Source organism: Cricetulus griseus, assembly GCF_003668045.3.
Source record: "Cricetulus griseus strain 17A/GY chromosome 1 unlocalized genomic scaffold, alternate assembly CriGri-PICRH-1.0 chr1_1, whole genome shotgun sequence".
In the NCBI taxonomy this organism is placed as follows: Eukaryota; Metazoa; Chordata; class Mammalia; order Rodentia; family Cricetidae; genus Cricetulus; species Cricetulus griseus.
The window spans coordinates 101353269-101381253 of record NW_023276807.1 but is presented as its reverse complement, the minus strand read 5'-3'; the positions used below and the strand labels follow the sequence as shown (position 1 = coordinate 101381253).

The 27985-nt window shown below is 53.1% G+C and overlaps 1 protein-coding gene and 1 long non-coding RNA gene across 8 annotated transcripts; one reads left to right on the top strand and one right to left on the bottom strand.

The window, feature by feature from the left end:
- On the bottom strand, positions 1-22973 carry Smtn (smoothelin). 7 transcript variants are annotated; one of them, XM_027387286.2, is made up of 21 exons: positions 22811-22973; positions 21113-21219; positions 16387-16535; positions 15664-15757; positions 15494-15572; positions 15305-15402; positions 14082-14414; positions 13927-13999; positions 13303-13374; positions 12715-13221; positions 12385-12557; positions 9104-9256; positions 8945-9020; positions 7778-7942; positions 7620-7682; positions 7343-7424; positions 5414-5587; positions 5090-5207; positions 4411-4562; positions 3436-3504; positions 1-312 (listed from the first exon to the last, which is right to left on the bottom strand). In XM_027387286.2, exons 2-21 carry the CDS (start codon positions 21164-21166, stop codon positions 162-164), a joined length of 2835 nt encoding a protein of 944 aa, XP_027243087.1. In that variant the 5' UTR covers positions 21167-21219; positions 22811-22973; the 3' UTR covers positions 1-161. The 7 variants fall into 7 exon arrangements, with proteins under 7 accessions (XP_027243087.1, XP_027243083.1, XP_027243082.1 ...); XM_027387283.2 differs by having other exon boundaries at positions 174-312; positions 3340-3504; positions 22811-22969; XM_027387284.2 differs by lacking the exon at positions 1-312 and adding an exon at positions 320-907 and having other exon boundaries at positions 3340-3504; positions 22811-22970.
- LOC113832277 lies at positions 19350-23854 on the top strand. Its single transcript, XR_003479503.2, has 2 exons — positions 19350-19767; positions 19897-23854. It is a non-coding gene; the product is annotated as an uncharacterized LOC113832277 (long non-coding RNA).
- Positions 23855-27985: the final 4131 nt, after the last annotated feature.

Below are 27985 nucleotides of genomic sequence, written 5' to 3'. Positions count from 1 at the left end.
TCGTTGAAAACCAATAATTTATCAAAACGCTGCGTGTGTACAAGGGGGAGGGTTGTTTCGACAGACCGGGCAGCAGTGGCCAGGCGCACTGGGGGCGGTGGAGGGACGGTGCTGGGGTGGGGACAGCCTGCAGCGCGGGCCGCGGGGTGTGAGCAGAGTGGCTAGACATTCTTGCCGCGCAGGCGCAGCTCATGGCGCCGCAGGTGGTTGTACAGCGATTGCACATAGGTGAAGACGCATTTGGGGTCGGGCTTTTTGCCCATGATCATCATGTCCTCCACCTCCACCAGGGGCACACAGTCCACCAGCATCCTGCAGGGGAAGGGGCACAGGAGTTGTCGTCAGTGCTGGACTGCTTTTTGCTGTGCACCTCTACCCCGAGGTCTTTTCTCTGCCACAGCCTGTTTGTCTTTTCATAAACTCCAGACTGTCCACCAGTTAGAAACACTTTCCAGGAAGGTAAAGCCACATCCAAACCCAGGGGCCATCCTGCCCATAGGCTAAGCAGGTAGAGGATAAGATGGTGCTGGGGAGTGAGCCATACCCCACCTCAGGCAGGCAGGTTCTGACTCTAGACCCCCAACTCCTCTCGGGAGAGCCCATCTGCTCACGCACTGGTATAACCCAGTTGGTAGAGTCTCAGCTAAGTCATTGTACTAGGATTCCCTAGTGACCCACTTTCTCCTAGGGGACAGGTCTCCTACTGGAAATGGAGGCCAGGGGGTATGTCAGGGTGCTCTTTTCACATTTATCATCTATCTGCATTGGGTGGACCAAGGGAAGCAGATGAGGACCCCAGTCGTATCAGCTGGATCAGCTACACCCCACTGCTTGATCAGTGGTGCAACGCTCTTCCGATTCTCCTTCTGTGCTGCAGCCTCGCAGATCAGAGGGTGCCAGGATGAACCTGGTATGGGATACAGGTCCTCAGCCCTGGTGTTGGCAAATGCCCAGAGCTCCCCTTTCCCTGCTGTAGGCACCTATCCCCCACATCTTAAAGAAGGGGTGCAAGTTTTACTTCACCTCTAGTCCCAAACTAAGACAGGAGTCTCTTCTGCTTTGCCTCCTGTTTGCACTGGTCCCACGCTACTGTTGCTCAGAAAGTTTACTTAGGCAGAGAAAGCAAAGGCAGATTGCTGCTGTTCCCCAGACATGGGATAACCCAAGATTCTCTTCCCATCTGGTACCGTCATGGTCAAACCCATTTTTGCATTTTTGTGGTACTGGAGATTCGATCCAGGGCCACACACTTGAGACACAAGCTCCCTACCACTGGAGTCTCAATAAATTGCTGGGGCTAATCTTGAAATCACTCTGAAGCCCAGGCAAGTCTCGAATTGGCGATTCTCCTACCTTGGCCTCTCATGTAGTCGGGATCACAGCCCAGCTCCTCACCTCCTCCCACTCTCCCCCCCCCCCCAGGAACAGAAAAATTTTGTCCTGGTTCTATCTCTGATCACTCGTGAATGCTGGATAAAACTCTGCCCTCTTTTGTGATCCTAACCTTCCTGCCCTTATTAGTCATCCCCAACCTCATTTGAGACCTTGGAAGTACTCAGGGTAAGTGACAGGTACCTGGCTCTACAGATGATGGGCTATGTGCCCTTGGGGTCATCCCCACCCCATGTTTGGCTTGTTTACCCAGCTGTACCATGGTGAAGAGACAGCCTCTCTCTGGCGCATCTTCCAACTGCAGCTATCTTCCCAAGGATCCCAGCCTCCCTTCTCCCAGTCTGGAGCTCCCTCCTGCCGTGCCTTCCCTGAAGACCTTATAAAGCCATTGTTTATACTGGGGTACATGGCTCAGGCTACCCAAGTGACAAGCCAAACACCAAGCAACTAAAGCAACAGCACGTAGCTGAGTCACACTTTCCTACTGGATCAGTGCTACACTAAACCCCTTTCTCTTTAGAGAGGCCTTCTGAGCAGCAGCTAAGTCCATATATGACCTAGAGACTGTACTGAGCCTGTTTTTCCACACCTGGACCTCAGAGTGTGTGTTCACACATGCTCCCTGCCCCTCCCCAGGGACCCTGACCCAGGAGGGTACCCAGTGCATCCTTGTTGACTATCTCTGAGTCAGATATCTTCCAGCAATCCCTTTGGACCTTCCAGTTCCCTTTAGACCTCTGTCTTTACTTCGGCCCTAGCTCTGATCACTTGGGGATGTTGGACAACCCTCTGTCCTCTTCTGTGACCCTACCTCTGCTTCCCACTTACTTCTGTCTAAAAAACTGGTGGGAATACAGTGGTGGGGCTAGCAAAGGAACACTAAATGGAGAGTCTGGAATCATTCTGTGACCTGAACTTGCTTTTTGAATTCCTTATCTCTACTGGGACAGCCAGTTCAGGTCTGAATTCGCTATTGTGGTCCTGGGGTGAGATGACCAGAGAGGAAAGCCATATACAGCTTAGGGGATCCAGCCTGAAACATCTTTCTCTTGAGCTGGCCCTACTCCCAAGCTCCCCATTTTGGAGAAGGTCACCACCAACTCCCCATATGGTACATTCTGAGTTTCATTGTGTTGGCCCTCCCTTTCTCCAGACCAGATCAGGGAGCCAGTCTTCCTACTTTTTTTTTTTTTTTTCTTAAGGCAGAGTCTTGTAGCCGGGCAGTGGTGGCACACACCTTTACTCCCAGCACTCGGGAAGCAGAGGCAGGTGGATCTCTGTGAGATGGAGCCCAGCCTGGTCTACAGAGTGAGTTCCAGGATAGCCAGGACTACACAGAGATATACTGTCTCGAAACATTAAAGACAGGGCTCCTGCATGCTGGGATTGCAAACGCATACCGCCACGCCTGTCCCTGTCCCCTCCCTCTACTTCTGATGCTGTTCCATCTTGAACATCTCAAGTTTCACTCAAGGATTGTTTTAGAATGCTAGCCTGAGTGCAATTCTCCTGTTTGGATGCCTTTGACTCCTGGGTCCTCATAAGGAAGTTCACACTCAATCTGTGGTCTCTTCCTTCCACCTCTCATCAGGTCCCTTCCTTCAAGGTTATGCTATATTCTCCATCTCTCTTGTCCCTTGCCTGACCCTGTGCCTGCAGCTCCTTCTCCTTCAGTCTGAACTGTCTGGATCCCAGTTTAGTTTTCTCTTTTTTATAGATTGCCATCCTGGGCCTGAAGCCTGAGTCTAGGGCCTCATGGGCTCCCCTATCAGTCTTTCCCCCTTGTCATCACTACCCATTGGCAATAGTGTCACCTAGGGTCCTGCCTGTCTCCTTTGGCTTTTCCAAGGCTCCCCCTGTACTTCCCCCTAACCCCTAACCCCTCTTTGTGTACTGATGAGCAGATTCCGGTGAAATGGAACAGGTGGGAGAGGAGACATTTCTCACCGTGGGGCCCCAAGCAGGGGTTAGGACTTTTTGGTTTTTACCAGCCCCTTCTGGACCAGACAGCGGTAGAATTCCTGGATGTACGTGTACACGCACTTCCAGTCAGGCTCTCGAAGCCGCACCATGTCCTCTGTATCCAGGAGCTGCGGGCAGTCCGCATGGGTCCTGGGGAGGGTAGGGGGCCAGGAAGGGGCAAGGGGCAGGACCCGGTGGAGGAAGGAGGGAGAGAGGCCAGGAGAGAAGGGAGGACAGAGACACACACACACACACACACACAGAGACATGAGTTCAGTTATGTTGTCAGTGCCGCAGTCTGCCAGCCTCCCGCATGCCCCTCCCAATGGTGGACGTGCCGCTCACTACCCATCACTAATGGTGTGCGGTGCAGACAGGGGTGGGGGGGGCAAACCAGTCACAGGTGCAGAGAACTCTTGGGGCAAGCAGGGACACAGGGGGAAGGGGGGGGCAACGGCTTTGGTGCCGAAGTTGGAGAGGAGGGCTGTGCCCCAGGGAGGGGGGGTGAGGGAGGCGTGAGAGGAGTGGGGGAGGAGGAGGAAAAATCCTGGAGGGAACCGGAAAGAGAAGGGGAGAATAAGAAAGAGATGGAGGAGGGTGCTTGGGTGCAGTGTGCAGAAGGGGCAACGATTCCAAAGTGGAGGGCTTTTGATGTCCTATATAGGCCTATATAGGTCACTCGGGCATGGTGCCTGGGCCAGGAGCCTCCTTTTGGAATCTCCAGCCGGGATCCCGTGGGAGCAGGAAGCTCTGGTGACAGTGGGAGGAGAGCAGGACAGAGAAATGGAGAGAGGAGGGATAGGGGCAGAGGGAGGAGGGAGAAGTTATGGACAGGGCCACCTGGTGGGCTGTAGCCTGGGTTGGTAGGCGAGCCTGCCGCTCCTTCCTTCCGGTGGGCACCTGGCACACTCAGCAACAGGTGGGCATGGGATGGAAACTCTCTGGGGAAGGGGGGTCTCATCTGCAGACCCACAGTACAACTGGCCACTTCCATGGGGTCTCAGGGCTGCTGAGCCCAGCTGACAACAGGAGGAAGGGGGCCCAAACCACACTTACTCAGCAGATGAGAAGGCCATTTCAAAGTTCTGGCGCCTGTTTTGTGGGCTAAGCTGCCCATAGTCAAAAGCCTCAGGGAAGAAATTGTGCACCAGGGCACAGAAGGCCATCCCATCACTCCAGCTGGAGGAGAAGTTCTGGATGTCCACATGCTATGGGAGGTAGGAGCATTGGTCAGGACATTGGAGGGCAACCTTCCCATGTTTGCTAACCCTTCCCCCCACCCAATGTTTTAGCACTCCAGCCCTATGGCAACTGGGCTCAGACAGACCTTGTAGCCTGCTCAAAGCCATACATTAGATGAGCAGTCAAAACATGAGCCTCTTCCAGTTCGGTTTATGAACCCCAGAGCTGTGATTTTTTAGGGGGCGGGCTACTGAGAAGCCCAGTGCCACTTAGCAAAGACAATGGTCATGTTCCAGTCACCCCCTTCCCTCATTTATATTTACTCTGTGTAACACTGAACGGACTCCAAGAGCAGAATCCATCCTTGAGTCATGCCCAACAGCCCAAAGGGCCTTCATTGGTCCCTTCTGGGATCCAGAGCAGGACACGTGGTCTCTCTGATACTTAGTTTTCTCATCTGAGCATGTTTTTCATGTTTCCTGCCAGAGCACATGGTAGCTGTGAAATAATTCTAAGGAGCAGTTACCAAGCTGATTTGTTCTGCTGGGCTCACCTCATAGCCACGGGTCTTAGCTCTGCACCAATCCAGCAACATCTGCTTGATGCTATTGGCATTGGGAACTCCGAAGCTGGTAGAACGCTGTACAGCTGTCCGGGGTGTGCCAGGACTGCTGTGGGGGTAGTGTGTGAGGAAGGGCATGAGACTCCATTAATGGGTCAGCCTACCCTCCCTGGTCTAATCTTCCATGGCCTTCAGCCTTTCTATCACAATCGGAACCCTGCCTCTCCCATTTCTGGCTCCACCCACTGGGCTTCAGGCCCCATCCCCAATGCCCAGACCATCCCCACCGGCCAGCCCATACCCTCCACGACTCACCCTGCAGAGCCTTCTTTCTCTAGTTTCTCAATCATGGCTTTGCGTGCTTGGGATGCTGAAGTCTTGGGCAGACTCTGTGCCTTCATTAACTCTTTCTTTTTCTCTGCCTGGCGTTTCTCAAGGGCTGCCAGGCTGCCGGGACGTGGGCTGGCTTGGTCTTCTCGGTCAAAGATGCTGGAGAGTGACAAAATGAATGTTAGGCTGGAGGGAGACTGGGGTCCATTCTCTTGGCTCTAGACCATGATCATTAACTTTCTGTTGTTGGTATTGGAAACACTGAAACTGGTGCAGCTCTCTGTACAGTTGCACAGGGCTCTCCTGGGCTGCTATGGAGCAGTGTTTAGGAGAGATCTTATACGGCATCAGCTACCACCAGCGACTTCTACTAACAAATGAAGAAGGGGTTGGGGGAGTAGCGAGCAGGTAGCCCTCACAGTGGGGAGTGGGTGTCCTTGTCACACCCACTTTACAGAGCAGTACATAGAGGCACAAACACAGGAGGTTGGCAGCCTAGCTTGTTTGATCAGGCTTGGTTCCCAGGACTTTTCTAGGGGGTGTGTTATACTGCCAAGTTCTAGGCAAGCTCAGGACCTAGGAATTATCAAGTAATAACAGTGAGCCAGACCTTGTGGCACAGGCTGATCATCCCAGCTACTAGGGAAGCTGAACCAGAAAGACTGCAAGTTCAAGAACCATCTGAGCTATGAACTGGAGGACTTAGGGGAACTCTTGTCCTAAAAAAATGAAAGGACAGGGATGTAGCTTACTGGTAAGGAAGCCCCCAGTACCTAAGCCAAACAATAAAGAGTAATGAAGTGAGCAGCACAAAAAAGTAATAGTAGCAGCTCACTCCTCTTAAGACTTTACTGTCCTTTTATTACTTCTAGTGCTGGGGGAAGGAATCCAGGGTCTCTAAGCAAATGCTCTACAAATGAGCTACGCCCTCAGTCCCCCCACTGTGCTATTTAAACACCACGAGGGACTTTGATCTGTTGGTGTGCTCCTGGAATCCCAGAACTCTGGCGGTTGAGGCTGGAGGATCACAAGTTCAAAACCAGCCTGGGACACACAGTGAGACTCTGTCATGTGCCCACCTTTCCCCACACTGCAAAAAATTTTAAAAAATGCGGGTCTGTAATTCCAGATACTTAGGTAGGTGAGGTAAGTTCATAGCCTGCTGGACCAGAGGGAGGTCAACGTTCAATATAGGCAAATTTAGGAAGAGACCCTGCCTCAAAGTAAAAAAGTAAAAAGAGGGTCAGCGATGTAGCTCAGTGGTACAGTGCTTGCCTAGCAAACACGAGGCCCTAGATCCTAATACCCAGTAGTGAGTGCGCGTACATGTGTGCATATGCGCGCACGCGCGCACACACACACACATACACACACAAATATAGACAAAAATGAATAAATATGCAAATAAATAAACTTAAGGGGTGAGAGGAATCTATACCATTTCTGCTGACAATGAAGAAATCAAGGCCTCTTTCATAATATTTCAGAGGACCCAGTTGCAGGGCTGGAATTTGCATTGCCGGTCACTAACTGAGGGCTCCTGGAACCACTGAGGTCTGCTTTCTTCCAGCCCTGTATCCTCTGTACTGTGGGCACTACTCTCCCTTACAAATGCCCCAAGTCATCAACATGCTCTGTGAACCCGAAGTGGCTTGCAGATGTTAGAAGGGGGCAGTGCCAGCGACCGGTGGCAGGTCGCACTCTAAGGCTCAGTGTGAAAACCCTCAGCAAGTGTCTGACCTCCACAAGCATCCTTCACCCCTATCCTGTGGTGTGGCTGAGGACTGAGATCAAAAAGCAAGCAGGACTCCTTTGGTACCTCCCTGACTGCATGCTTATCCTCTCAGTAGGTCGGCCTGCCCTCTGCAGAATGTGTATGCACTGAGATCTCCATAGGCGCTGCCCCATTCTCACCTGCCCATCTTTTTGGACGAGGAAGAGGAAGAGGAAGAGGAAAAGGTCTTGGTTTGGACTGTGGTGCTGCTGCTGCTGCCATCTGTGGGAAAGGGAGTAAGGTGAGGACGTGGGCTGGATGGGAAGAAATGGGAGAGGCTGCCTGGGAGGGATGATGATAGCCACAGTAGAGAAGTGAAAATGAGGACCCAGTTGAAGACAGAGTGTTCAAGGAAGAACTTAAGGAGGTGAGCAGGCAGGCAGGCAGGCAGGCAGAGGAGAGAGCAGGTGGCCTTACTCTCAGAGCGCCTCACGAAACTCGACTCCACCGTGGTGGTGCGGGCTGTCTGTGTGCCGTCATCTGGAGGGACAGGAAATGAGACAAAGAAGTGTGTGAAAGGCACTGGGAATTGCTCTGAGCTCTCCCTGAGCCCCAAGCCCTGCTCAGCCTCTTACTGGAGTGGACGAGTCGCTCAGTTTTGGTGACTGTGCTAACAGCTGAGCCATCAGCTGCTCGCTGACTGTGCCTTGTGGTTGTCTCTGTGGCCGTATTGCTTCGGCTCTCTCCTGGCCGGGCCCGTGCCTCCCGTAGTCGCTGTTCTCGTTCCCTGTCCCTCTGGTCTGGGCAGGGGATGCCCCATGCACGCCAAGAAGGGCCGCCCAGTGCCACACAGCACACATGCACAGACACCAGGGGAACATAGGATGGAGTGGAGGCAGCTTATTAGAAACACCAAAGGCACAGGAAACCAGTGCCTCTCTAGGGACGCTTGAAAGTAGGGGAACAACTTGGCACACAGCTAAGTGTGTGGTGAGTGTGATGGACTCTGCAGATGGAAGAGGGAATATAGAACAGCTGACATCAAAGGGGTATTTGGACTCAAAACAAGTTTCTATGGGAATAAGCAGCTGAGTCAGGAGGGAATAGTTACATCCAGAGGTGGACAAAGCAGTTGGACTTTCAAACTAGTCTTAAGGAGGAGGGGAGCAACTGGAAGAAGGATACCTAGACCCAGGGCTGGGCAAAGGTATCGGAAGAAGCAATCAGATCCCGGGAAAGAACACTGGAGAAAGAAGCTTGTGGAGAGGGTTAACGGTCTGCAGAAAAAGTACGTAGGCCGGGAAGAGGGGACATCAGGGCACATGTAGCACAGTGGTGGGGTGCTTGCTGGGGATGCATGAGGCATTTGACTGCCAGCTGGGAGTGGGGCGGGGTGGGGGAGTAATTGTTCTCAGAGAACAACTGTTCCAGAAGTAAATCTAGAGTATGAGGCAGAGAGGAGCCAAATCCAGGGAAGAAGCACAGGAGAGGGAAATAGCCACAGATGGGGCAGAGGCTAAGAGAGGCAACCCAGGCGAGAGGAGCAACTGGAGGATTATCTGGATTGAAGCAGGCGCACTCGACAGTGGGTAGCAATTGGATGCAAGGTGAGAAGGGCCAAGGGGAGTGACTGGGAATGTACAGCTGGACACAGGGCAGGGAGTCCAGGGAACAGATGGCTCCAGGGAAGGTGACACGAGGAGGGCAACTGCTGAGCTGGAGTGTCCATGAAAGGACTCCAGAAGGAGGGGCGGATCTGAGGAGTGGAGTGGCTAGATCTAGGTGGGCAAATGGCTCTCTACCTCTCTTTCTTTGTCGGAGCTCACGGAGTGCAGCCCGGATGAGCTTCCGCTCCTCAAAGTTCGTAGTCTGGTCCAGCTGTAGAGGAAACGGTCACTGCATATCTGGGGCTTGTCCATCTCTACCCTCTGCCAGCCCCCAGGCTACCAGAGCTAACATACCATCTTGTCCAGAACTCCTTCATCCTCAATGGCCATCAGCTCATCGGCACTCAGGGGGCCCCGCTCCTCTGGGGCTTTGTCCACTCGAGTCTGCTCGGTGCCGTTAGCTGCTTCCACTGTTGCAGTGGGGGGCTCTGCTGGATCTGGCTCCATCTACAGAGTGTGAAGAGGGTGTAGGGTTTATGCAGGCATGTGGGTGAAACCTGGGTGGGAGTGGATTGGATCCTGGGGCTTCAGGCATAGCACTGGAAAAATAACCAACAGCCTGCCAGGCCTGCTAATATAGGTTGGCTATGCTGGTTTCAGGCCCACTGTTTGTGAAACTGGCAGCCTTGTATAGAGTTTCCCACACATCCAGAATCGTATTAATCCAAATTGGTAGCAGTAGTAACAATGGTTTCCATTCAGTAGAAAATAACTGTATAAGCACTGGGGATTTTATTGTCCCTGTTAGACAGAGGGGAAACTGAGGCTGTACCCTCTGTGAGTGTAATACGACCCGGAGGCTGCAATAGTTTAACTCCTGAACTTGAGTTCTTTCTTGTTTCATTTCTGGCTTTCCCTCCAGGCAGGACAGATCCCAAGTCTTGATTGCCAAGGGACTGGACCAGGTTCCAAGGGCTCCTAACAAGGTGGCTGACTGGGGCTACCCCAAGCCAAGATGTCTTTAAAGCTCCATACCACTTCCCTCCTTTCCCCACCTTGCTGGAATCCAGCATCTAAGGGGCATCCAGCACTGATCCATCTTCCCCAGGGGAACTCCCTCCCACCTCGCCCCTTGAAGGGAAGGCCTAGCTCAGCTACTACGGCCCTCCCCTCCTAGCAGGGCCTCTGTCCATCATGAGGGTAGGCAGAGCCAAGGTGGCAGCTGCTCTAGAGAGGCTTGGCCTAACTGAAGTTGCAGGACAGATGCCAGGGTAAAAGCCTGGCACCTTCTTGCCCCAATCTTAGAGTACTAGTGCCTAGTCCTACAGTGATGGACTGTAGGACTGATGGACTCAGTGAGGTAAACTGAGGCTAAGACAGTGTTGGTCTATCTACAGACACTCAGCAGAGCTGAGCTCAAATCAAGTCCCTCCCACAGGCTGACTTACGAGACTGCTGCTGCGAGAGGGGCCTGCAGAGGAGCTGCGGCGGGTGCTAAAGGCAGGCGGGTGGGCCACAGGGGCCCCAGCATCCTCAGCTGCCTGGAAGAGGGCCTCAGGGTCCGCAGCAGCCAGCAACAGCTCACTGGGCTCTAGCTCAGACTCCAGGTCTGGCACAAGTGGAACACCCAGCCGCAGGCTCAGCACCTCCACCTGCCTGGTCAGTGTGTCTAGCCGCCGGCTCAGAGCTGCTGTCTCTGCTCGAAGCTCTTCAGCTGCCTGAGCCACTGGCTCTACAGTGGCTAGGGCTGCTTCAGCTGCCTGGGTCACCGCTGACCGGCCTGCTTCAGCCACTGCCTGCAGCTCCTGTAATGCCTGGCTCAACCGTTCCTCAAAGGCCACAGCCATCTCGGGCCCAGGCCCTGGAACTCCTGGCATACTGCTATCGGGGCCTCTTTGAGGCACAATGGTGGGGCAGTAGCAGGGGCTGCCACCTATGCTGACAGCGTCGGTCTCTGCAGCTGGTCTGAGGGCGAAGGCAAGGGCAGTGAGCCCGCCCCGCCCCTGCTGGCCTCCCAGCCTGCCACCAGCCAGCTGGAGCAACTGCCCAAATAGAAACCTATTCTGGGCTCCTCTATGGAGGGGATAGAGGGGGATGGGTAGCCTGCCCAAACAGGCAGACAGCCTGTTGCACGTCTCAAGGATTACCAAGACCAGAGCCCCATGACCCATAGGTAGAAAAATGGAAGCAGGGAGCAGGACATGGACTGAGACACCATGCATATTAGCTGGGAGGCTTCTATTTGCTGGCCTCCTGTATATCTCTGCTCTCATGCCTCATTGTTTTTGAAAGCTTTGAACAAGTCAGTGAAATGGAGGCACAAAGAGATGGGATTTTGAGCAATCTGCTGGAATGGGGGCCCTGAGAGACAAGTCCTCTAGCCCAGCCTCAGTGTTCAGATCCAACCCCACAGGCTGCACAAGTGCAATGTGGTCACATCATCTGCCCTCCTCAGATGGGGGAGACAGGTGAGCTGTGAGTGCCAGAGTCGTCTTTTTTATTTTTTTCAAGACAGGGTTTGTGTAATAGCCCTGGCTGTCCTGGAACTCGATTTGTAGACCAGGCTGGCCTCAGATTCAGTGATTTGCCTGCCTCTGCCTCCGGTGCTGGGATTAAAGGCATGAGCCACCACCACCACCCGGCTTGCCAGAGCCAACTTATCCTGACACCTTCCATTTACCCCAAAAGCCTCATCTGACACCCATCCCAATCTATTGGGTCCTGCTTTGTGGCAAGAAGCCTGCTGTGGTCCTATTCTATTCCTATTATCCCTCAGAAGATCCAAATCTAGCTCTTTCTGACTACCTCACCTCAGTCAAAGTTCCATTCAGTCTTTCATACAGCATAGACAGCATTACCTGGGCAGCCCACTAGGAATCTCTTCCCCAGCTCAGCTCCCAGACAGTTGATACTGGGCTTGGGAATGAATAATAGAAGGAATACATCGTATTCAGTTCCCGTGGCACCTGCTAGGCTGATGCCTCACTAGGCTGGTGCCCCCCGCCTGTCTGTCTTCATCAGTGGTTCTGCCCTACCCCCGTAGCACAGATGCTAATCAACAATCTCCTAATGGACTGGGCTGAGCTTGCATTTGCCTGTGATCTGATCTACATGTTGGAGTTGATGTCCAGTGCTGGGTGGAAACGGGTATAAGGGCTGCCACAGGAAGAAGGCAAAAGCCCTTACCACCTTCTCGAAGCTTCATTCTTCACATTTGTTCATTAAGAATGAACTGATAGATTTAGATACAAGGATCAGAGATCAGCAAATGGATCCAGGCATGGTGGCTCATGCCTGTAATGGCAGCACTCAGGAGGTGGAGGCAGGAGGATCACTGAGTTCAAGTTCAGCCATGGCTATGTACTAAGCTCATTGCCAACCCAGGACACAATAACAAAAGATCAGCACATGGGAAGAATGCCTTCAGATATGTCTCAGGGTGACACAGTGGTTTCATCTTAACCATGCCACCAGCTACCTGTGGACCACTGACATCAATGCTTCTCCTCTGGCCTCAGTTGCTTTGTGTGCACAGTGGTGGAGGAGCACAGCAGAGAAAGCCTGCTAGACTGGCATCCGTAAGCCCTCTCTGGAGGTGGTGAATGGTGAAGCTGCTGGAATGAAGAGGGGCTCACCTTAAAGTTGCAGCCTCCTCGGTTACCAGGGGAGGCATGGCTGAAGGTGGTGACGTGAGTGACACTGCCCAGTCGGGTCACAGTCCCAGGGCTGCTGACACGGGTGATGGTGCTCTTGCCCCCACTGCTGGTGCTGAGGAGGGTCGGGGGTGTCCGCAGTCCCAGTGTCAATTCTGGTTGGGGACAAGGGCTGCTGTTGGGGCCAGGTGGAGTGAGGGCAGTGCCAGTCAAGGTGAGTGACACCCTGGACAGTGGCCGTAGCACTGGTCTCACATGCAGAACTGGGAGTGAGGGGTTGTAAGGACTCCACCCTGGCAGTGAGAAGCCTACCTGCTCTCTGGTTGCCTGTGGGTAGCAGCACCCGGCCTGCAGAGGCCTGGCCACGGCCATCCTTGATCTCAATGGTAAATGTAGTAGTCTTCATACTGCCCCCTGGCTCCCCAGTTCCGATGCCCACAGGCAGTGGGGTACTGGGCTCTTCTGAGCAGGGCTTGGGCCCCCCTGCTCTGTTTTCAAGGGACCTGGGAGTCAAGCCACGCCCCCCAGGGCCCTCCTCTCGAGGGCAGCTCTGAAGCTGGGCCAGGGAATGAGCAAGTTCTCTTTGCTTCTTGTGGGAGGAAGTGTCACTGGGGCCTCGAGAGGAGGAGTTGCTGGAGGCAGGGGTGGTGCCGATGCAGGAAGAGCCCAGGAGCTTTGTGGGGGTCAGCGAAGTGAGGGCTGTTCGGGGACCATCCTGGAGCCTGGCAGCCACAGGAGAATCAGATGTGAACTTTCGGACTCGGTCTCTGACGGAGCCAGTCCGTTGGAACTGGGATGATCGTGCAAGGGGGGCTGGCTCTGGAAGAGACAAGAAGGCTGTCAGTGGCTGGGTGGGATAGGGACTGCCCAGAGCCTGGGGATGGCAAATATGGGCAGTACCTCTATTTGGGGCTGGCTGTCGGGGACTGAGCACAGATACAGAGCACTGGCAGGGCTGCAGTTCAGTCAGATCTGGTAGGTTGGTGAGTGGGTGGCCGCCATACGGGGGAAGAGAAAGAAAAGTGGATGATGGGGTGGTTGTCCATGTCACATCTATCTCAACACCTCTGCAGCGTTCTTACCACATTCAACACACCCACTGCCGAGGCCTGTCTACTCAGCTGCAACTCTTGCAGGCTCCCCCCTTCTCTCCTGCACCGACCCAGGATGATGTGGGCACTCTTAGGAGCCAGGGGTAAGTTTGGGCCAGAGGAAGGTATCCTAACTGATGGGACGAGGGGACAGTTCCCCCACCCCCAGCCAGTACTGCCCATAGATCCAGCTGGGTGATGGGTATACTCCCTTATTGGGGAGAAGAATGTGCCTGAGGCCTGTTGCCTTTCAAGGCTGTAAGGAAGCCTCTGGCCATGGGTGGCAGGGCGGGAATACCTCAGGGGCAGGGGCAGGGATCTCAGGGACTGCCTGAACCTGAGAAAGCTAGAGCTGTTAAAGCATCAGGACCCATCCTACAGGCAGGGAAAAGGGAAAGCAGGAGCCTATAGCAGCCTTCACAGGGATCCTCACCTGCTCTCTTAGTGTTAGAAGAGCCTCTGGCGGGGCCCAAGGTAGTAGAGGGCTCTGTGGGGTCAGGCAGGGGCTGCAAAGGAGACACCACAAAGCAGGGGCTCTCAGACCAAGGAAGTCACTTGCCTGGCATCCCTGCCTCTCACCAAACTCACCTTGCTGATGACCTGCCCCTGAGAGCTGGGGGGTGCTGGTGACAAGGGGGGCTCAGGACTGGGAGCTCCTGAAGGTTGAGGAAGTGGCTCAGAGCTGTCTAGAGCCTCAGCAACAGGACACTGGGCTCCAGCAGGCTCTAGCAGAGGCTCAGGAGAAGCAGTGGTGGGTGAACTGTCAGGTGAGGTGGGCGAGCTGGGTGCACCCCCTGGTGGGGCCCTCAGCAGGAGTGTCACTGTGGTCACATCCTGGCTGGTGTCCTCAGGGGTTGGGGATGGGGTCGGGGTTGGCTCTGGCACTTCTGTCTGCTGTTTCTGTTGTTCTTGCTCTGGTACCTGCAGCGGACCCACAGGATGCAACCAAGGCTTCTCTGACTCCGAGTGCTACCCCCACCCATGGAGGGCCAAGCTGACAGAGCAGGTCATGCAAAGCAGAGGGGCTGGGCACAGCTTCCTAAGGTAACACCTGCATAAGGAAGGCTAGTCAGTGCTAAGGAGATTCGACGATGAGCAAACCCTAATGTCAATGGTTGCTGATAACAGGAAGCTAGCAAGGGACTCCTATTCCTAAAGGATGTCTAGAGCAGAGATCTGGCCTCAGACTGGCTAATCGGAGAGAAGTCGAGTTGTGCAGGCTGGGCAGCTAGCATCCTCTGCTGGCCATTAGTGGAAACTGTATGTTTTGACTTGTCTTCTACACTACCTGAAGAATAGATGACACTGAGCAGCGCTCAGCAGGGGCCTGACATGTAGGCCCTGGAGAGGTAAGGATGCGGGCTGTCCAGAGGGTAAGGGGCAGCATGGGATGTGTTTAAGCAGGGGAGGTACCAGGACTAGACTTGCATTTCTAGGAGATCCTTCTGGCTGCTGAGCATGGGGGTGGGGTGGGGGATGGGGGTATAGAGGGAGGGGTGGGAAGTAGGAGCAGAAGTTGGAGAGGTGCCAATGTATCCCTGAGAGTGGTGATGGGGAAGGAACAGTAACTTGGAGCCTTGTAGACAGACTGGCTTTGAGAGAAAACCCTGAGTTCAAGGACTGGAGTGGAAGGCATACGGGTTGCCTGAGAGTATAAGAAATGAACTCCAGGGTTTCCTCATACACTGGCCAAGGGCCAGCTCCCAGTCAAATGGCAGTGTAGCAAAGGAACACAGGCACTGTGCCCTGTACTACTGGCATCAGGAGGCACAAGACACTGGATCACCCTCCCTCCACACCACAGTCCTTACCTTACCAGGGTCCAATCTGTGAGCTGCCTGCCTCCTGCTCTCCTCCTGGGAGTCACTACTAGGAAGTCTACTGCACAGTCTCCCAGCCAAGGTGGCAGCTGGAAGGGCAGGGGCAAGTGTCAAGAAGTGACTGAGATACTGTAGGCAGCAGTCTGCAGGGCAAGGGTGGGTCTAGGGCAGGGCACCTACCTTCAATCTCCTGAGCTCGAACTCGTCGGATGGCAGCTCGGATCAGCTTACGTTCCTCGTACTCACCGGCACTCCGAAGCTATGGGTGACAGTCAGGCCACAGGGGATAGACTATGGAGTCCAGGTCTTCATTTACCCTTCCCCTACCCCTTGCCTGCCCTGGGCCTCACCAGTATGGTCAACTCCTCCACATCATTCATGGATTCCAGCCTCCCTGCCAACCGTGCGAGGGCAGCCTGCTGTTCAGCTTCCCGCTGTTGAGAGCTGCAGAAACATCATGAGTGTAACTACCACTGCATGACAGCGACTGCAGGATGTGAGCTCAAGAAAAAGGTCAGAGAAGTCGGGCAGTGGTTGCTCATGCCTGTAATCCCAGCACTTGGGAGGCAGAGGCAGGCAGATCTCTGTGAGTTCGAGACCAGCCTGGTCTATAAAGAGCTAGTTCCAGGACAGGCTCCAAAGCTACACAAGGGAACAACCCTGTCTCAAAAAACCAAAGAGAGAGAGAGAGAGAGAGAGAGAGAGAGAGAGAGAGGGAGAGGGAGGGAGGGAGGGAGAGGGAGGGAGGGAGGGAGGGAGAGAAGAGACGAGGAGAGGAGAGGAGAGAGAGAGAAGAAAAAAAAAGGAAAAAAGAAAAGAAAGGAGCTTGAACCTTGACAGAGAGACATGGAGCTGTCTGTGAAGAACCTCTGAGAAAACATCGATATATACATACGTGGACACAGACACTAATGCCACATGCTACCCATACTCTCAGCCAGAGTTGGAACTTAGTCCATACCCACAAATAATCTGTGCATTCCAATGCTCACAGGCAACAGGCATACCTGCCTCCACACGAGCTGATCCCTGGCACACCTGCACTTGCAAACCCAGCCCCCTCTGCCACTCACTGTAGCCAGTTCTCCTTGTTGTCTTGACGCTCAGCACGGAAACGTTTGGATGCCAGAGCGCCCTCTTCTCGCTCTAGCTCCTGCCGCTGCAGCTCCCGGATGGCAGAACGGATCCGCCGCCGTTCTGCCAGATCTGCTGTGACCTCCAGCTGCAATGTAGGTGGGAGTGAGGGGTAGGGCTTTCTGTCAGGGGCAGAGGACTGGCACCAGATGCCCACAGTTCTGCCTGGGGCACAATGAGAGTCTTGTCTCCAGTCTCTCTAACCTAACCCTTCCACGTGCCTGCTTCCCACTCAAGACCTTTAGGAGAGACCTAGATCACGACGCCAAAGATCCTGAGGAGCCCACTGCACACTGTGATACACAGATCCCCTTCTGTGAGTGCAGAGCCAGCAACCATCAACCCAAGCCAAGTGCCAAGCAGTCAGATACTCCTTTATGTGACTTGACGCCTGATCTCCCGAGTCTTTCATTAACCTTTTAGACCAGGGAGCCACAGCAGGAAGAATGTGGTCACCCTTCTGAGCTACCAAGGGTCCCTGGAAAGGGAAGGGTGATTCAGGTAGCTGAAGTCCCCTGGTGATCTAGTCCCAGAGTAGCAGGACCCTGTTGGGAAAGATACTATTTGGGAAACTGAGGCAGAGGCAGGCGCTGTAGAGTCCCAGTTCTCTGGTTAGCTGAGGGTTACTTTTTCCCCTTTACTGGCTTTGGACTAGTCCTAGACATCATGGAAGAAGTTAAGACCCAGAATGGGAAGGGCAGGTCCCCTAGAGAAATCAGGATAAGGCAGCTAGCAGTAGGGTCTACCTAGAGCCCCCAGAAGTGTCCACCAAGTACAGGAGTTCCCACCAGCTTCTCAGCCCAGCAGTTCATGGGAAATCAGATAGGAGAGCGCACTTCTCTGTGGTGTGAGGGCGATCCTGGCACCTTCCCCACACCGGCATAGTGCCCCCTCAAAGGGGGTCTTATGGAAGAGGCCTGGCTCAGGGCTTGCCAACGGAGCAGTGGCAGAGCTAAACCTCCAGTGTGGATCTGATAGGCAAATAGGAACAAGTAAAGGGCAGGGTGATAAACTCCCTTTTAAATCCTTCCTAGTTGTTCTTTCCTTCCCGATTGGGGAACTCAGATTAAGACAAGCTGGTTAGTGGCTAAACTGGACCAGCTCACACTCCCTACTAAAGCCTGTTTTTCTCTGCCCATCCTCTGGCTTTAGTAGGGAGTGAGAGCTGGTCCAGTTTAGCCACTAACCAGCTTGTCTGAATCTGAAGAGAGCAGGCAAAGCCTTGGGAGACAGCCCTCCACAATCCACATTCCTGAGGAGCTAGGGAAAGTCAGTCTCCTGAAGCTCAGGACTGAGCCCTCCATCAGTATCAAGTCTTGGCTCTACAATTAGGGTGTATGTCTTAACCTGTTACTGCTTCCTAATTTTCCAGATGGGACAATGGCCTTTAGGACAGAGAAGAAGCTGGAAAGGGAGCAGTGATGCAGGGGTGGTCTCCTCTGCATATACAATATGCATGTGCAAAACACATTGCCTCTCCTCTTGGTTCTAGTCAGCCAGGAGTAGAAGGCGAAGGAAAGACAGAACATACTGGTATATTTTTTGAGAACCAAACTGTGTCAGACTCTACACTAAATCCCAACTTGTTCTTTCTGTTTGTTTGAGACAGGGTTTCTCTGTGCAGCCCTGGCTATTCTGGAAATTGCTTCTAGACCACACTGGCCTGGAAATGGGATTCACCTGCCTCTGCCTCCAGAGGGATTTAAAAAAAATATTTATTTGAATTTATGTGTATGCATGTTGTCTGTATTAAGAGTATGCTTCATGTGTATGGGTACCTGTGGAGGCCAGAAGAGGACATCAGATCCCCTGGAGCGGGAGTGGTTGTGAGCCACCTAATGTGGGTGTTGGGCCTCTCCAGCCCCCTCATCTACTCTTGATACATTATTTCCATCTGATAATAGGGAAATGAATACCTTGTTTATGTCAAATAACTTGAGAGTTCAAACTTTGGTCTCTCTGACTGCAAGGTTTACCTAAGACTGAAGATGGTTGCAATGTTGGGTCTCTGACATGGCGTTCTGTACTGGAGTGCCCTGTAGCCTGGTCTAGAAATGTCAAAGCCTTGGGAAACCTTAACAACCAAGGCAACGAAGTCATTTCCCGAAATATTTGGAGGTTGGTGGCCTTAGGGGACAGCTGGTCCAGACTGGTCCAGAGTTTAAAGGCCCAGAGATACAATAACTAACCCTTTATATCATGGGTCCCCATTTCCTAGCCCTGGAAAAAAAAAAGAACAAGATAGGAACTTGGCCATTTCTACAACCCCTGGGTATCTCAGTGTCTCGATCTGGAAACTGTGATCCTCCCTTTGAATCCCCTAAGAGGATGGGTAGCTGAGAGATGGACCTCATTCTGCTGGCCACTCCCTGGCATGATTCTTCCTTTTGGGCCTGTGGGCAAAGCTCTGACCAGTGTCCCTGCTGTGTGTCTTGTGTTCCCCACCCTCTCAAACACCAAAGGTCAGATCACAGTGTTTCTACTGTGTCCAGAGTTCCCCACCCTCTCAGTCACCCCCAATGTGTGTGGAGGGGACTGTGGGAGGGAGGGAAGGAAATACAAAGAGCTATTGTCCACCAGGGGGAAGGGGACGGCTTCCGAAACTGCCTAGTGAAATTCTCCTGGGAGGAAAGAGGGTGCTTCCTCCTCCTGCAGGAGGCTGGAGGTTGGGGGGTGCGGGACTGGGCTCTGGCGCTTTCTACTCTTGCTGCTGGGGCGTCTGACCAACCCAGCGTCTCTGTAACTTTAGTCTCTCCACCTGTCCAAGAAGCGATTCTCCTCAATCCCAGGATCAGAGCAGCCCGAAATGAGAGCAATGGGAGATGCCTCGCCAGGGGGCGCTGAAGGCCCGCACGCCGCGGCCACTAGCGCGGGGCTCGCCCACGCCCCACCCACCGAGTCTCCAGCCGGGCGCCGCTGCTAGGAGCCCGGCAGGAAGCCCCCCGCTACCGCCAGCTTTAACGTCCCATCTGCAAAGGAAGGGAGGTTCACAGCACCTAAGCTGCTTCCCTAGGTCATACGGCCGGGAGGTAGAAGGCGTGCAGACACGTGGCAAGGAGCACACGTGGCGTGCTTGTCCCCGGGTGCCCCTGTCCCGCACAGCCTACCACCCCGACCTCAGGAATGTGCGGGAGCGGGGCCGGAAGCAGTTGTGGCTCCCCGAGTCAGCTGGACACAGCTTTCCCATATAAGGCCGGGCCCTGCGGGGAGGAGCTGGGTTTGGGACGCCCCCGTTCCTGCCACGAGGCCGGAGGGTTGGACCCTCATAGCTCTGGGGCGCAGCAATGGCGGGCGCGGAGCGGTGGAACCTCAGGGCGGGGGTGAGCCTGGGGCTGCGGATCCGAGACGGGATTTGGTCTCGCTTGTCCTTTCCTCCCAGGCCCCGGGGCTGGGAGGAAGTACCTCCGTCAACTATTGCGTCTGTTTCTTCTCTGTATCACTTTTTCCAGCTCCCAAACCTTGCGTGAGTGGGGTCTGATACTGGAGAATCCCTGAGATCAAGAGTGCGTGGACACCCAGCCTGGCTTTCCCTCTGGATAACGCTCCTGAGTCTGCGACCCTCAAGAGGACACTGACTTCCTGAGGGGCGGCGAAGATGACTGGAGGGTGGGCCTCTTTGGAGACGCAACCCCATCTCCAGTGGCTGCAGTGAACTCAAGATAAGGTTAAGGTGCTGGCCCCAGGACACACAGGCCAACTGCCTGGGGAGATGAAGGCAACTAGGCCAAGTGGCCCCAGTCTCTGCCTTTAAGGGCAAGGATTGTTGGTGGTGTGGGACACTTGTAGAGAAAGTAAATCTCTACTTTTTTGCCCCGGATGATGGGGCTCTGGCCCCTCTCCCGGTCGGCTACTGCATGGCCTTGTGGATGGGCACATTACTGGCCTGCTGTGTTGTCCCACTGCCTGTCTGTACACGGGAGTAGGAAGAAGGCGGTAAACAAGGATGGAGTGGACTAATTCAGCCTAAAGTTAGGGCCATACCTTGTTTAACCCCTGTGCTGACATTAGCACACCCCAACTCCCTTTAAACAAGTAAAGAAACTCAGGCTTAAAGAAGAAAACTACACATTAGACATCACAGAACCCATAAGGGCTCATAGTCTATTTCTTTCTCATGGTTCTTTCAGACTCTGGGTATCCCAAGATCACTCTGGAGTTTGGACCCTGGTAAAGCTTTTAACCTGGAGCTTTTGGGTATGTGATTTTACCACACAGAGTGACAATGACACTGGCCCTCTTGGAGCATGTGTGAACATTCTGTAAGATAGTGTACTTGGCACCCTACTGCTGTGCTCCGGTTTATTAATCATTGCTGCTACCATTATCATTGGGCAGGTTTCCAGGAATGGGCAGTGCCCAGGCTGCTGGGGAGAGGCAATTCCAGCCTTCCCACACCTGTAGCCCATGGGTGAGTCCCCAGAAGTTACTGTTTAAACAGGAGATGACAGTTGGGGGTGGGTAGGGGTCAGGTCTCAGCACTGAAAACGGACACATGCCACAAGGGCCTCTGGATCAGCCAAATGGAACCAACCTGGCGCTGTTGTTCCCTTAACCTCTCCTCCAAACCCCTCCCTCTCCTTAAGTGCTGAAAAGTACAGAAGTAGTGGCCCTATATCCCTGGGTTGGTTCTTGCCCACCCCATAGTACAGTAACAGGGCTACTTACCAGTTTTCGGAGGGCTCCCTCATCCAGCCCAGCTAAGGCCTCATCTGCCATCATGCTGGCCTCTAGCTCCTTAAAGTGTGTCAGCTCCTGGTGGCACTCAGGGACTTCTGCAAGAGGCAGACATGAGTTAGATTACTGGAGCTTGTAGACATCTCAGTCCTTTGGGTTTTATGCCTGTTACCCTCTCTAGCCCATGAGCATTCGTTTCTGTTCTATCCTCCCCTGCCATGCTGAAAAACTCACTAGCCAAGAATAGGTATTCCTGTTCCAGCCTTACCAGCTTAACTGCCAGTCTGCCCTGTGGTCTAAGTTGGCATCCTGACTGAGCCCCAAACAAGGAGGGCATGGCCCTGGATTGAGAAAAGGAATCAGATCAGCAAAGCCCACCCAAGCTGTTTACCACCAGGGGGTACAAGCCATTCTTTAGCTTCCTGCCACAGCCACTCATCTTTTAGGCTTGCCCAGCCTACCCCTCTACCTGTCCTCTCTCCACAAGCTGGGCATCAGGCTGTGGGCTGAGCCCATGTCTTGCAGCTACTGTCACTCACCCTGTAGGTACAGGGAGCTACTTGTGTCTTATCGGTTCTGGGAGCCAGCCTTCTGTGCATATCCATTCTCACTCCTTTCCTCTCTGTAACACCAACTAACCTGACCTCCTGGAACCAGGTGTCCAGCTCTCCCTGTCAGTTCACACACTTAGAACTCACTCACAGTTCACCTCCCAACTGGAAGCTGACCCACCCAACCTCTAGACTTCAGTCAAACGCAAAAGATGGGAGAGGGCCAAAGATTCATCGTGGGGGGTCAGTGAAGCTCAGACTCCAAGGGCAGGAAGTCTAATGTGAACCCTGGTTACTTCTGCCCTCCGAAGTCCCCTCCCCAAAATGCCACCAAGACTTCAGGATGTTTGTTTCCTGTCCAATTGCTGTCCATCTAAATGGATCCCTAAATCTGGTGCCAGTCTTCTACCCCAACTCTCCTTCCTGGAGCCCTGGAGTCTCTGAAACTAGAGAATCCATGGCCTAGCACACCTGGATGTTTAGTTAATATGATGACTGAAATGGCCTCAGGACCCCCACCTCCTTTGATTCATGCAGAAATCATCCCTTCTCTCTACAGTCACTTAGTGTGAGTCACCCCATCCGGTGAATGGGTCTGGGGGAGCCCTAATATACACTAATTGGAGTTTGAAGAACCCCGTCTGTCCAAGTGACTGCTTGAGCTTGCCAACCATTCTTAGGGTCGTTGCCTCCTGATCTGGCTACTCTGTCTGGGGTAACTCCTCCTCCCCAGTGTCATTTAATGGTCACCACCAGTCTTAGATATTGTGGACATGCTATGCTTCCTCATGTTGGGCAAGGGTGTCCCTAGTACCACTCTGCTCAGAAGTCCCATGGCTTCATGCTACACAGTTTGAGGTCCTGGAGACTGTTAAGGCCCTGCGAGAGTGGGGTCAGATCTGGGAAAGCTCAGTTCCCCACAGATTAGTGTCTCTGAGGATCGTGGAGCCTCTTCGAGGTCCATAGGTGCCTCGCCAAGGTCTCAGAACCTTAATCCTGTGACTTGAAGCTCCCATAATTTGGTTGGGGCTTCCGGACCTGGGAGTTCCAGAATCCCTGTCCAGATACCCAGGTTTCACCACCCCACCCTCCCGACTCATCTTGGCACCTAGGGTCTCCCCGAGATACTCACACCCACCTCTCAGTCCGACTCTTTTCCGTGCGGGTTCCTGTTAGTTTGCTCGGGACCCGGCAGATGCAGAGGAGACGGGCGGGCGGGAGGCACCACAGCCCGGGATCCCAAGCAGGTTCAGCAACGTCCCCTGGACTCTGCGGCAGACGCCTGTCCCGCGGCGCCAGCCAGCTGGCTGGCCCCGCCCTGACAAGCAGTCCCAACCAATTCCCTGTTGGGTCCTGCCCCTGCTCGGGTCCTATTGGGAAAATTCAATTTTTTAGGTCCCGCCCCCGCCAAACTCCTGCCCGGCACTGTCTAGGAATGTTGGGTAGTGTAGTCTCTGGGGCTGCTGCCGGGGTGTCCTTGACCTCCTCGGGTGGGCTTCGGCAGGACGCAGGCTCTAAGCCGAAGTCCAGGAAGGTGCCACAAGCTGGGCAAATAGCCTGGGATCGTGTAAGCCCTGAGAGGTCCGGACAGGCCCTTCCCTCCCTCCTCTTTGTTCCTGAGACCACATCCTTTCTCCGGACTCCACCCACTACTGGCTCCGGTATACAGGCTTGCTCCGCCAACGCTCACAGAGCGCTTTCGGGACACCTGGTCTTTGCCGTCCCAGGGAAAGCACTGGGTGACTAGCAGCATCTTGACCTTGTATCGAGTCGCCAAGGACCCTCTGAGATGGAACAGGATCAATCATATCGGTAGTTCGTCTCCCCCTGCCCATAACAGCATGCTCTCCCAAACCCTTTAAAGTCTGCCTCTGGGAGCCGGGTAGTCCTAAACAGGGACTATGAACTTAACAACCCTCAAGAAAACAGAAGGCTCCAAAGAGCCAGATATTCCCAAGATCAAATAAGGAGTCAGCCAGAAGACACAAGAGCTCAGACCCAGTCGAGAAAGCCACCCCGCACGTCCGGCCCTGGAGGCTGTGGAGCCGCCCTACCGGTCTTGGTGGAGACAAAAATGGGGTGGAGCCTAAACTGGGATGGAGCCTGGCCAGATAGTCTGGAATCCTACTTAATAAGTAAAAACTGTAAGTCAAATAAAAGCTATAAAGCACCAATTTATTTATTTTGTGTGTGTCGTGTGCCAGATTATAATATCCATAATAAATAAATGAGATTTGAATTGTCCGACTATACAGATGAGGACAAAAGCCTATAGATAACCGGGCTGCAGTTCATACCACCTAGCCTTGATTCTAATCTGCGCTTCTAATCTCTATAACGTGGAATTGTGGGAACTGAGGTGGGTCCTGTTGTCTCTGAGAGCTCCAGGTCATATGTCTCCAAGACCACCCTATATACACCTAAAGAAAGTCCCTGCGTCCATACCGAGTCTTTTCTATGTGTCATTAGTTTCCTCCCACCCCTCAAGAGATGGTCCTTTCATCTTGTATACTGGGAAGTGAGATCCAGAGAAGGAAGCCACTTGCGGGTGAGGCAGAAGAAGTACCCAGCGTGGAGGTTGGTGTTCCAAGCCCTTTCCACTTGGCCTAGATGCCAGCTAACTCTCTAGAACCAAGGCAAGATCAGGAGTACTGAAAACGTTTCATCCTTGGGGACCGACCCTTCCCTCTGGACACACCTAACTCTCCGATCTGCTTGGGTGGGAGCTGTTTGCACCAGTGAACCGCCTGCTCGGCGCTAAAGACCAGACCTCCCATTTAGAGCTTGTGCTCCCTCACCCTGGCCTAGGCATGTCAAACCCTGGCGGGCCTCCAGGCTGACCGACCCTGCCTCTTTTTCTTCCTTCTTGCAAAGGATGGTGCCATGCAAGGGGTGTCTGGTGGTGATGGTGGTGATCTGGGAATCAGAGGGCGACCCAGGGAAGGTGGTGAGGAATTTTATAACCAGAGGCGGGGAAGAGGAATGTCCAGCAGGCACTCTATGTCAGATCACCAAGATAACCACTATGTGAGATAGCCTGACTCTACAAAGAGAACACCGAGACCCAGGGAGGCAAAGGAGCCATCACGGTGGAATTCTGCCCAGAGCCAAAACACCTCTCCTAACCTTGTTGTTTCTAAGATGGAAGAAATCTTGGAGGGCTTCTCCAAGGTGGTGATGTACTAAATTTAATTGAAGATGAATACAAAGAAACTCATTCGATGGAAGGACATTTTTTGGAAGAGAACATGTATGAGCAAAGGCTGGGAGGCTTGTGAGCCAGAAAAGGAGGTGAAGGGGCTGTGGGTAGAGTAGGAAATAAGGGTGGTGCTATTTGTGAAGAGCTTTGAGTGCCAGGTGAGAAGGATGAATGCATTTTGAAGGCACCTGGGAGGCCTGAGTTTCTATGTGCTCAGTTGTAAAAAAAAAAAACGCAGGACTGACTGATGACTGAGTGACTGGCTCCCAGTCCTCCAAAGTGCTATAACAGGAAAGCTCTAGATTCTTCCATATCCAACCCCATCCTGGCAGAGTTGGGGAGGAGTGGCTGAAACAGCTCATGGGCCAAGGGTAATATTTTGCTCCAAAGCCCAAGTCCAAAAATGATGATTTTTACCAAGCTGGCAGCGTTGGTTCCCTGACTCACTCTGGCTTCTCTCCCACACCCCCCATCACACCTGGGGCCAAGCAAGAGGCAAGAAAAGTTATGTTTTCTGGTCCTGGTTCTGCCCTATTCAAGGCCTCAGGCTTCTCAGAGCCTTAGTTTCTCTCTCTGCACAATGGAGGTGTTTTGGGGGGAGCTCCTTAAGCATCCTGTCCACTCTGGACAACATATTATCACAAGCCATTCAGGAAGATCTTAACCTTAGGCTATGCCTATAAGTGGCTATGAGGCTAGCTGAGGCCTGACCCTTGGAGTGTGAGGTGGTCTAGGAGGCCATCGAGCAACGGAAAGAATTGGGGAGTGTGTGTGGGGGTTATGACTGATGGTACATCAGAAGCAGGAGGTGAGAAGGTATCTAGATTCCAATGGCTGTTGAGAGCAAAGCTTAGGTTTGTGTCCAGGAGGCCGGAGGAAAGGCAGACAGTGAGAGCAGGAGGCAGTGAAGGAAAGCAATGAAACTAAAAGGGAACAGTCAGGCAAATAAGGCTGGATGGACCAAGGCTCTGAGAGAGAACCTTGATGGGGCCTGCTGGGCCCTTCCTCTTCAAGGGCGGAGCTGGAGGCCCCCAAGGTCACATCCAGCAACTTGAGGAGCAGCACTGATGACCTGTTTCTCAAACCGGTTTGTCAAGGTCATCACATCCATGATGTCATCTAGCTGTTGTGTCTCTGGGCAACTGTGTTTGACAAACTTCTGTCCTTGGAGGAGAGGAGGAGCTATGAAACACCTACTGGGCAGAGTGGACATCAGAGGAACAGCTCCAGAGACAAAGGGGGGGGCTTCATGGGGGCCAACTGAGACCTCTTAGGACTTTTAAGGGGTTCCTGGTGCTGGGAGAAGGAGGGTTCATTGGGATACATATAATTTGAACCCTGGTCTGAAATACATGTGGGGCGATTATATCATAAGGGCCCTTAAAGCTGGAGTCCTGTAAGACGTCACCCTTACAGAGATGAGGTGGTCCCAATGAGGCTAAGTCCTCTGACACCCACAACTCAAACTTAGAACCTTGCTCCTAATCACTAATCAGCCACCTTTTGGGAGGCTGGCCCTTGTGATACTTTGTCAGATTTTTAAAACTAATTCTCTTACTGCTTATGAATGCAGGGACTGGGTCTTGCCATCCCTAAGTTTTAGATGAGCATTTCATGATACAGGTAGGTAACCTGAGTCCCAGAGAGGGCAAGGAACAGGCTTCAAGTCACACAGCAAGTCAAGAGTAGAACCACTATGGACCCCAGCATTGTAAACACCTTCTTTCTTTTCTCAGGGACTAATCCAATCAAGCACACAAAATAACATCAATCCTGGCACATACTGAGCACCTACTATGTATACTTCAGTTGTTTATGCCTGGATACAACTCTGTCAAGTAGGTGCTGGGATATGTCCATTTTACAGAATAAAAACAACACTAAAGTGTAGAGACAGGAAGATCCTTATCCAAGTTGACATAGCAAGTTATGGAGAGCTGGCATTTGAATGCAGATGTGTGGGCTTTTCTCCTTCAGCAGATCCACTAACCTTTAATGGATGCATAAAGAGCCCTATATGGGAAGGCAGATGGCTCCCTCACAGGCTCTGGAGGCAAGCAGTCTAGACTGCAAGCTTCTGTGCAAGGCTGGCCCTTTGGGGGCTGGTAGGGAAGTGCTAAAACTGCAGAAGGGTCTCTGAACCTTCCCATAGGAGGCAGCGGTGGTGGGAGGGAATGCTTAGCACCGACCTCAGAGCCAAGTGTAGACGTGGCTGCTGGACCAGTTGCAGGCAGGGTGGGGCCCAAACCCACATCCAGTCTCCCAGCCATGCTCCTGTGTTCCCAGCCATTCGCTTGCCAGCCCAGGCCCTGCCTGCTCCTCTCACTCCCCATCTGGATTTGAGATGAAGACTTTGAGCCTAATAATAGCCAAATGGCAGACAAGGCAGTGCCGGAGCTATAGCCAGGGGGAGGCTAGGGCCCCATCATCTCATGCTGGCCTTGAATAGACTTCAGAACCTTAAAAATATAGAAAGTGCTTGTGGGAAACTCAAAGCTCAGTCTACAGTAACTCCGATTATATTCCCCATGATCACTCAATGGGATAAGGCAATTATGAGTCCTTTTGATGGACAGAGCGACTGAGAGCCACACAGTTAAGCAACTTGCTCCCGATGACAGCTAAATCTGGCAGCCAACAGTTGCTTAGTCCCCTGTGTTCTGTGTCCCTCTGAGTCCTGTGCTAAGCAGAAGCAAGGCTTTTTATTGTCCACAGCCATGCTAAGCAATTTCCAATTGAAGTCACACAGCATTAGAGGTAGGCTCTAAGTTGTTAAGATGTGTAATTAATAAGGATCAGAAAGAAGAGTGACTTGCCCAAAGTTACACAGCTATGGTGGTGGGAGTTGGGGCCCAAACCCAGGATGATTCTGACATCCTTACCTTAACTTCTGGAATATAAGACAAGCCGTGACAAATGCCTTGAGTCTGCCTCCTACCCCGTGGAATGGTGGTTGCTGGTAGTACTGTTCATCTTACCTTTTATTTTACAATTCCTGTTTTGGTTATTCTCATCCATTGAAAGAGCTCCAAAGGTCTGAGTTCATGGTCACTGACCAAGGCCATCCACTCTCCAGCTAGGTAACTCTGGTGCAGGAGCACAAGGCTGTGGGTT

What these genes read in the sequence shown, in the direction of transcription:
- Smtn (XM_027387286.2), bottom strand. Translation starts at nt 21,166, where the DNA reads ATGATGGCAGATGAGGCCTTAGCTGGGCTGGATGAGGGAGCCCTCCGA. An exon ending in ACAGATTGGACCCTGGTAAG is followed by an intron (nt 14,415 to 15,304) that starts GTAAGGACTGTG and finishes GGTCCGCTGCAG; the next exon opens with GTACCAGAGCAAGAACAACA. An exon ending in ATGGCCTTCTCATCTGCTGA is followed by an intron (nt 3,505 to 4,410) that starts GTAAGTGTGGTT and finishes TACCCTCCCCAG; the next exon opens with GACCCATGCGGACTGCCCGC.